At 37.6% G+C, this 10,081-nt stretch overlaps 1 protein-coding gene and 1 long non-coding RNA gene across 2 annotated transcripts; both read left to right on the forward strand.

Annotated features, from left to right (window-relative positions):
* Positions 1 to 247: 247 nt before the first annotated feature.
* Positions 248 to 2,855, forward strand: LOC110719056. The gene is made up of 2 exons (XR_002511007.1): positions 248 to 735; positions 2,458 to 2,855. It is a non-coding gene; the product is annotated as an uncharacterized LOC110719056 (long non-coding RNA).
* A 5,166-nt stretch (positions 2,856 to 8,021) lies between these two features.
* LOC110719055 lies at positions 8,022 to 9,696 on the forward strand. The gene is made up of 3 exons (XM_021897967.1): positions 8,022 to 8,313; positions 8,372 to 8,826; positions 9,046 to 9,696. The coding sequence occupies exons 1-3, from the start codon at positions 8,022 to 8,024 to the stop codon at positions 9,694 to 9,696; spliced, it is 1,398 nt and encodes a 465-aa protein (XP_021753659.1).
* The last annotated feature ends 385 nt before the right edge of the window (positions 9,697 to 10,081 follow it).

The raw sequence follows: 10,081 nt of genomic DNA on the forward strand, positions 1-10,081 counted from the left end.
AAGGCTGAATTATAATAGGTTGTAACTTGGTGTTTGCCCTATTATAGTGGAATTGTTTGAGTTTGAAATCCCTAAGGTAGGGTCGGGGTTTTACTTCTAGTTGGGCACTAGAAGGTTTCCTCGTAAAATTTGTGTGCATCGCAAGTTCCTATTTTGTTCTATTTTTTATTTGCAAAATTATTATTTAGGAACTCAACTACAATTCACCCCCCCCCTCTTGTAGTGTTCATCTCAGTTAACACATATGATAAAAATAATAATAAAAAAAATATTTTATCACTTCTCTTTTTCCTCCTTTACTCTTTCCCAATTCCCTGATCTCAATTTTCCCTCTCTTTAAAACTCATTTTCTCACTCACCGCCTCGCCAGCCACCCCACGCTGGCGCCCACCCATTGGTCAATGAATGAAGTTCTCACCGGCCACCTTAAGTCCCCACCCACCATTCGTCCCCACCCACTGGCCAAAGAAGTCCGTTACCCCACGAGCACACGGGTTGAGTGACGAAAGGGGCTTTCTGTTGGAAAACCCTAGATGAATATTCAATAGAAACTTTGATGATAGATGAGAATATGATGGAGCTAGATGATGTGATAAATCAACAACGAGCACCATCAATCATGAATTGAATAAGGGCATAGGAAAATTGGGTGGTTGATTTTAGCGAAGAGAGAGAACAAGGACATAGGCTGGCTTCAAACCTTGTAGACGCCTCAATGGCTTCATCTTTGACCAGGTTTATTTATACTCCTCTCTTAATCTCTTTCATCAATTCTATTAATTAATTGATTTTTGGATACCTTTTAAAACTTGAGATTCATTTATTATCATAAGTTTTGATTGAAATTAAGGAATATGTGACCAATTTTGTTTAATCTATGAACTACTCTTAATTACCCACTGTTCTATATGAAAATGATTTTGTTAGCTTTTGAGTTTTGACTAATAAAATTTGTTTAGGAGATTATAATTAATTTTTGGTTTGATAAGGTCTTTGAAAAAATGAAATGGGAATATTAGTGTATTAAGTGGGACAATTCGTCTTTATTTTGTTTCTTAGTGCATTATTTATGTATATTTAATCGTTGTTGTATGTGTAGGATTCTGATTCCTACTTCAATCGGGTGCAATAATTAAATTGTTCAAATTGTTAATCGCTTCAATTAGGTGCACTTTGTTTTATTAAATTGTTCAGATAAGAACAAAAAAAATGATATGATATACACTAAGTACTTGATTTGCAGTTTACTTTTGGGAATTTTGTTTAAAGCTACTGCTGATTGTAGAATTTGCCAAAATTTTGCAAAATAATCAAATTGTGACTTTGTTTAATCACTTTTAATGTGACTGTGATCTTATTATATGCTTTTAATTGTGTCTGACATGGATTTATGTCATTTGTTTTGTTTGATATGTATAAAAGGAAATTAGGGAAGTATAAAAGAGATTCAAATTCAATTTAGAGAGAAGGTGAGAATTATACAGGTTGTGTTGAGTCTAGATGCAAAATTGGCTGATGTGCTTGTGAGTTTGCTTCACTTCTCAGTCCTTCATTGATTCTAATTTATTTTATTATTATAAGCAATTACTTTCTTGTGTTTTCTACCCTATTATTTGAAGTATTCTAGTTTCTTAAATTAAAGAGAGTTGTAGATTCTTGTCATCTTCGATTTTGATTCCTTTTGTTAGGAATTTCTTGGTAGTTTCTTGTTTCAATAATCTAATACTAAGATGTCTCTTGAAGCACGTAATGGCTACTAAGTATTCTTGAGTTAATGTGTAAGTCATCTTCAGTCATTTTAACACATATTCTTGTCAATTCTGCAATTTCAAAATAGAGACAACATTTGTAGATTCATTATTTAGTTCAGTCCTCAGTATATGCTGGAGTACATGTACATATCTCTTTGTCCTCCTTTTCAAAGTTATAGATTGTAATGCTATTAAAATATGTAGCTAACCCCAACTATCAATCAATTCATAGTAATCTTTCATAGATAAGAAGTTGATAAGGATATATAATTTATCAAGAACCAGGTCATATTGCTTCATGCCTTTGATTTTGTTGTCATGATACATGATTTTATGATAAGTGATGCCCCCTCTAGATTATGAAACGTATGATCTTGTACATCCTCATCTGTTCTGTTTCTTACATATTATGTTTTGAGTCTCTATTTTTCATAGTTAGAACTGCAATAAACCTGGTCATCTTGTTGAAGATTATTTAGTATCTAAACCCTGCCTCAAACCTTAAAATTTGACTCAAATTTATGGGGGTTTAACTTCCTTTTCCCTTTTTTTTAGCTTCTATGTTGTTTCTATTGTGGTTAATTTTGACTGCATATATAGTCTTGTTTTTTAACAGATTGGTTTTGTCAAGTGTGAATTGTAGATGAGTCACATAGTGTCTATGGACTTTTAATTAATACGAAGTAATATTTTGGAACTGTGACAGGAATCCTTGCTTTTTCCCACTAGTAGGACCTGTCCAGAGTAAGGCTTAAAAATAGTTCAACTTGGCCATCTTCTTCTGTTCTGTTGCTGCTGATATCCGCTATTGCTATCTAGTGCTACTGTTATCTAGTGCTACATCTGCTGCTGGTATAGATGTCAGCTATTACTAGCTGCTATTACTGCTTGGTGGTTGCTACTATCTGCTATTATTACTCCTGCTTACTATGCTGACTGTTTTTCGGAATTTGGAGGACTGGAGATCGGAGTTAACTTTGTTTTTATTTTGATTATTATTGGTTGGCCAAAAAAAAATTTGGTATTTATGTATGTAATTTGTAAGAACTATGAAATTATTTCAATTCAAATTATTATCTATTGTATATGTTAATTTTACTTTCATGGTTGTCGTACATATTAATATTATTTTATATTTAAAAATAATAATAATAATAATAATAATAATTATTATTATTATTATTATTATTGTTATTATTATTATAATAATAATGATAAATGTTACCTATTAATTAATAAGGTGTTACATTAGTTTGTAAAAAGTGATACGTAATGTTGAATAGTGTTACTATACGTCATAAGATGAATGAAAAATGTTGTTACTTTGATACACAAAAGTGATACATAATGTTGGATAAAGTGTTACTATATGATTGAAAAATGTTACCAAAGATATTAAGTGTTACATAAGAAATAAAAGGTAACACTTTAGAAATGATACTAACAACATAAAAATGTGTTACGTAAGAGGGTTTATAGTAACACTTTGAAAAGTGTTACCATATGTTACCTAAAGTGTTACATAAGCCCTTAGGTAACACGGGCGGATGTATCACCCACTAAAGTGTTACCTATTATCTATACTAACACTTTTACCACTTTAAGTAACACTTTTTAGGTGTTACTTGAGGTTAGTTCTGCACTAGTGTTAGGAACATCCTTCTCTTTTCAACTAGGTCGACCTTCACCATTAATGTGTCTTTTGTAGCCCGAACCGTCACACCCCTAGTCGAGCTCTCCCCCCCCCCCCCCCTTTCACCTTTCTTAGAATTCTTCGATTGCTTCTCTCTATAAACCATCTTTTCCTTACCCTTTCCTTTAGCATAATTCTTCTTTTTAGGCATTATAGGAGTCTTAAACTCAATTCCTTGTGTTCTCGGACCTAGACGATCTTTAGGAGGCGCCTTCTTACTTAAAAGACGTCCCTTCACATAAAAGTTGCGTGATCCAACTGGATCCCTTCTACTTCTAGGATTCAACCATGCCTTCTATGCATTAGATAAGGGAGCAGGAGCTTGGTTAGTCGCAGAAACGGTCCACAAAGGTCTTCCAATCCAATAAGCCTCGTACTTGTGAACGTTACTTTCATGCAACAATACTTCACGAGGACTATCGTTATAGCGTGGAACTACTTGTTCAATTCCATATTGTCGCATCAATCGAGAAGGACAATAAAAAGTCAGCTTTGAAATACTAGGAATGCGACAATACGGAGTATCATTTGTGCCAACCATCCTACTAAGCCTTCACAAAGGCACCACCCACTGATTGGAAAATTCTCTCTTGGCAAAGAAAATCTTCCAATCATCATATGACATGTTCGCAGAGTAATTCTTCTTCCTGTGGACTAGATCGTTGGGACCAAATTTTTCAATATTGTCGGGCGCTTCAAAACTTTCTAAACGCTCCATCAACCAAATCTGCAAAATAAAATAAAATCAGTTAAAAAAAATTGTAGAAAACCACCGTGACACGGCAGAATGCACCATGTCACGGCAGACATGCACCGTGATACGGTGCCTGTTTTGTGTCACGGGGGATAATCAGAGCGTATTTTTACCTGCAACAGTACTAGAGAGCCCATCCTAACGGCTTTCCGATCAGCTTTTGCTTCGTCATGGCCGCGCAAAGTTTTTCCAAGGCAAGTAGGCATAGGAGATCTCAAAGATTCAACATGTTCAAACACAGAAGCTGAACAAGCATGTCCTACTCTAATATTGGCAAATAAAAGCTTGCTAACACATGCAAAAAATATAAGCCCTTCTATGGTATACATGATAAGACTCAGAGATAGGGCGATTGAAATACAAATTCGCAAGCTTTTCTAAATCTATTTCATTACCACAAACAATTTTATTTAAATCGGGATCTGTCAGATTCAGATGGCGTTCAAAGTCTTGGTAATAATACTCACGTAGGGTAGGCATAGAAATGAGATTTCTGGCAAGATCACCAAGATGGCACCGAATTCCTCCGGCAAGGGACATATTTCATCATAATCAAATTTACAAGAATGTGTTTCTAGAATCCAATAGTCTAAAGCTGCCCTAAGAAAATCTTGTTCAATTACTACATGCCTCAAGGCTAATAAGTCTCTGACATAAAACAATTCAAACTCTCTTTTGTCAGCATTTGTCAAAGAATAAGACCAGTCGTGCAATGCATTATCTAAATTCTAAGACATTATTATCGAAATATGAAATTCTAATTATTTTATATTTCGTAATAATGCATATCACGAATAAACTGGTCCTATTTTATATCCAAAACGCTTGGAAATACTCAAAATCTATCTTTCTATGCACGCAAACTACAACCGCTACAGAATAAGCGCACCGCGACACAGGAAATTTCACCATGTCACGGGAAATAGTGTCGCGACACGGCAGACGTTGTCGTGACACGGAGCACACTGTCGTGTTGCGGTGCCCATGCGTTTTCTTTTTTTATCTCCTTTACCTATTTTTATCCGGATTTTTATTGTTTTGTCTTCACAATTTATCTTCCAATTATGTTTTTCGAGAGTTTCATTCCTAATAAAATTCTCCATTTATTTAAATTTTTATTTTTTATTTTTTTATTTTAATTTTTTTTATCTTTATTATTTATTATTATTTTATTTTATTCTTTATTATCACTTTATTCTTATTTCTATTTTTATTTTTAATTTTTATTTTTATTTTCCTTTTTCTTTTGGGGAAGTTGTAAAACTTGTCCCATTTTCATGTTTATTTTTATTTTTCTATTTTATTTTGGAGGAGTTGTAAAACTTGTCCCATTTTCTTTTTTTATTTCTTTTTTCTTTTGGGGAAGGTCGGTACCCTCCACTTACGATTTTTTTCGTGTCATTAATAAATACACAATCACACACAATGAGTCTCAAGCACACACTAATACACACTAATAAATGCATAAACTGTGAATAATGTACAAAGTGAATCATGATGCATAAACAGTGTCAAGTGTCATCAACCAAAGTACAAAATAAAAACCCTCGGTAAAAAATCTGTAGAACTAGAAGAGTGAGGATCAGTGTCATCTCCAGCCTGTGAATACGGGAACGGTGAACCAAAGAGTCCCTCCATCATCTGGGTATGAGAAGTAGTATCCTTACTAGTACATGTAGCTCCAGTAGTAGACAAACTCAAAGAAGGACCCGTTCAACTAGCAAACGACATAGACTGACTCCTAGAGGTAGGAATCGTCGATGGAGGCATCGTCCGAGACACTGGAATTGAAAATAAGTCGGGCACCGGTGGAGGAAGCGCCCCAGACAATGGAACTAAGTATAAACCCTGGTCCATAGGAGTAATGACTGGCCTGAACTCAGGTTGTGAAGGCTAGGATGATGAAGGCCGCTGCCACTGACCCTGAAAAATGCTGGAATGGAAGAGAAGGTTGAGGCTGCTGCCACATAGCTTTCTGAAATGGCTAAGAAGACTAAGACTACCGTTGAGACTGAGAATCCCGACGAACGTCAAGAGATCGTCTGTCTCGACTAGGTTCCCCCTCGTTCGAGCCTCTGTGCCTTGAGCGCGAGCGAGATCTTAGTTGCTCCTGAAAAACACAAAATGAAAAATGTCAATGGTGCAAGGTAGAACAAATGGTAAATATGGGGTAAAGGGTGAATATACCTCGAGAACATCGCCAGAACCGCCCCGACAACTTGCGCCACGTCGAATCTTGAAGATGAAATCCTTCAAAGTGTCAACCAGATTCATGAATCCCATCATAGTCGAGTGCGTAGGCTGAGAACAAAGCAAAGAAAAATTAGTAAAAAGCGGTATTGAAAAGGATGAATAGTGTGTTAAAAAGCTTACCGGGTCAAACACATCAGGCAAAGATTCATGTGCCTATTTGAAACCCTCTGGCGCATCAGCAATATGATCCTCGTAATACTGATCGGCCCCAGGTAACGGACAGATTGAGGCAGGACCTCAATCTTCCCCATACTGCGAACGGTCGTCTGAAAATACGATCGAATAATCAGGTTATTCGACGGTTTAAATAGAGACTAGCGACAAAATTCATGATATAAATCAAACCTCGGGAAGACAAGGTGGAGGAGCCAAAGAGGGAAGCAAGTCTTGCGAATAATCGCCCTCCATACGCACAAGCTCCTGCCAAGGAAAAGTGTAGCGCTCTCCCCTGTTTATCAACCCCCTAAGAAAACGTGAGTCCAGCATCGACTTTAGTGGAGGCAAGGGCACCACAAAAAGATCAGCACTGTGCTGACAAACAACGCGCTCCCTAAGATACCATGCAAAGCGTCCAGTACTGTTGGGCCCGTATTATCACACGACCCATTGTACTTAGGGCCCCAATCCAAGGCCAATAAATCAACAAGAATACGCAAAACGGCTTGATTGAAATAAACAAGGAAAGCATCATCAAGCATATCAATCAAGGAGATACTTGCCAAAGATACACCTACAGAGCAGGAAACAAGATAAATCAAGAAGATCTTATACATTTAAAAGATATTCTGAATATATTTGTAAACCCTAGAGATCCCTAGGTATAAATAAGAAGAATTAGACATTTTAACACTCATGTACGTTCGCATATACTTAAATATAAACAATTTGCTCTACTTTTATCTACGGAATTGCGTCCCTATTGAACAAGGAGGCCTATCCTTACTCAGTATTGTATCTCTAAACTCATCTTCTTTATATTATTGAATATTTACTGCTTACTTATTGATTTCTTATTGATTTATTATCATTCTTAGTTATTTTATATGCTGTTGGTAGAAATGATTGTTATTACCCCTCAAACCTAGCAAATTCTTAGATACCCTTATTGAGATTTTCCTAAACAATTTGGCGCCCACCGTGGGCTGATAATCAATTAACCTACCAATTCGCCGAAAAACCAAGACAAACACTATGACTGGGCAACCATACCCTTTACTATTGCCGAAATTAATGAAGGAATGAACGCATTCCGCCAAACTTTAGACCAGCAGAAAAAGCCAAATTGAAACGTTGCTGGCTCAAAAGGTCCAAACTGAAGCCAAACTCACCAGCCTTACCAAACAAAATGAAGCCCTTCGCAGCCAAATACAATCAGTTGCATCTAAAACCGTTAACACCAGAAAGAGCACTGAAAGTATAGCCATGCAGCTCGACATGTACGGAACCTTTCACACCCCTAACGGGAAAAAGGATCTAACAACAGGAAGCAACCCTGGATCTAGACTTTTTGGATGCAGGAACCACCAAGAAGGATAGTCAGGAAGGAGCCGAAGAGGGGAAAGTAGAAAAGATGGTCAAGGAATACCTCAAGACAATCGAGGCCAAAATCGCCGAAATTCCTGGAATGCCGAAACCCATGGAAGAAGAGGCAGCAGATGGCTATATAGAATCCCCATTCTCAAAAGAGATCGCCATGGTAGAGGTGCCAAAGAGGTTCAGCACGCCCAATATGACCATGTATGATGGAACAACGGACCCTGATGAGCATGTATCCCTTTACAAGAAGAAGATGATAACAAGCTCAATCCCTAGAGACATCAGAGAGGCTATCATGTGCAAAGGCTTTGGAGCCACGCTATCAGGTCCAGCTCTAACTTGGTTCATTAATTTAGATAATGGGAACAATTCGATCTTTTGCAGGAATGGTGAACCTATTTAAGGTCCAGTTTGCTAGCAGCAGAAAAATCGAAAAGCAGTCTTCAGATCTGTACCGCGTTGTGCAGAGACATGGTGAATCCTTGAGAGATTATCTTAACAGGTTCAACAGGGAGAATATTGGAATATATAAGTGTGATGCTCCCACAACAATCGAAGCATTCAGAAGAGGATTGCTAGACCATAGTGAGCTCTATAAGGAGTTGACCAAATATCCCTGTACACCTTTGAAGATGTGCAAGCCAAAGCTATGGCTCAAGTCAGATTTGAGGAAGATGCGTACGCAAGAAAAGACTCCCAATCCAGATCGCCAGTCAAGAAGGAACAACAATTTTCCTATAAGGGATCACCGATTCAAGCCGTATCAGCGTTCCCGCTTTGATGAGGGATCAGTCAATGCTGTCGAAGAAGAATTTTCTGATCGGAGGGAAGATCCTAAAGTCCCACCTAAGTTACATGAGTATTGCTTCAATTAACCCTGCAGGAGTAATTAGGACCCTAAATAAGATGGGAGATACTATGAAAATGGCCCAGGAAGAGTGACAGGCCTAGAGAGAAGAAAGATCCGTCCAGATGGTGTGATTTCCATTCGGATATCGGTCACACTACTGATGAATGTGTCGCGCTCAGAAAGGAAGTTGCATACCTGCTAAAAAAAGGGCTACCTCAAAGAACTCCTGTCAGATAAATCTAAAGCTTCAGGGAGGGAAAGAGAATCTAAGCAAGGAGGTCCTCCACCTCCGCCTCCAATTATCAAAACCATCTGTTTCATATCAGGGGGATCAGAAGTATGTGGTTTAACGTATTCTGCAGCAAAGCGACATGCAAAGGAGAGTAATAAGGATCAATCTGACAAGAGGAAGAAATCCAAGATAGACATTCCCATCATGTTTGAAGAAAGCGATGTAGTAGAAGGCCATCATGACGGCCTAGTGATTTCACTCCCAGTTGGAAACTGCATGATCAAGCGTATCCTAGTGGACAATGGAAGCTCTACAAACATCATCATGCTTGACACTCTGAAACATATGAACATAGACGAAAAGAACATCGTCAAAAAGTCAACAATGTTAGTGGGATTCAGTAGGGAAACCAAGAAGATAAGTGGAGAGATTACATTGGCCACGTACGGAAAAGGAATCAACCTACAGGTCAAGTTCTTAGTGGTTGACACTCTATCTTCGTACAATATGATCTTAGGCAGACCCTGGATACATGAGATGAAGGCCATCCCCTCTACATACCACCAAGTCATTAAGTTTCCTACTAGGTGGGTATTCAAGAAATCAGTGGAGATCCTAGGAAGCTAAGGAATGTTACAAGATCGCACTAAAAGCAACATCTGCAGAAAAGAGTTCAGCATAGCAATCAAAGGGTCAGCTGGGCCAAGAAAAGTTAAGCATAGCAGAGGAACAAGAAGCTACAGAAGTCCAGTTGAACCCCAAAACATCCAGACCAAAAAGGTCAGAATAGGATCAGAATTGAAGTCAGAACTCAGACAACAAATATATGACTTTTTAGAAGAGGAAAAAGATGTATTCGCTTGGACCCATGAAGACATGAAAGGCATCTCTCCAAACGTAATTACTCACAAGCTGAATGTAGATTCCACTACATACACCAGTAAAGCAGAAGAGAAGGAAATTTGCGCCAGAAAGGAACAAGATTATTAATGAGGAAATCCAGAACCTATTG

The sequence above is a fragment of the Chenopodium quinoa genome, unplaced genomic scaffold (genome assembly GCF_001683475.1).
Source record: "Chenopodium quinoa cultivar QQ74 unplaced genomic scaffold, ASM168347v1, whole genome shotgun sequence".
Lineage (NCBI taxonomy): Eukaryota > Viridiplantae > Streptophyta > Magnoliopsida > Caryophyllales > Amaranthaceae > Chenopodium > Chenopodium quinoa.

What these genes read in the sequence shown, in the direction of transcription:
- LOC110719055 (XM_021897967.1), top strand. Translation starts at nt 8,022, where the DNA reads ATGGTCAAGGAATACCTCAAGACAATCGAGGCCAAAATCGCCGAAATT. An exon ending in CTTTGGAGCCACGCTATCAG is followed by an intron (nt 8,314 to 8,371) that starts GTCCAGCTCTAA and finishes GATCTTTTGCAG; the next exon opens with GAATGGTGAACCTATTTAAG. An exon ending in ATCGGAGGGAAGATCCTAAA is followed by an intron (nt 8,827 to 9,045) that starts GTCCCACCTAAG and finishes TGCTAAAAAAAG; the next exon opens with GGCTACCTCAAAGAACTCCT.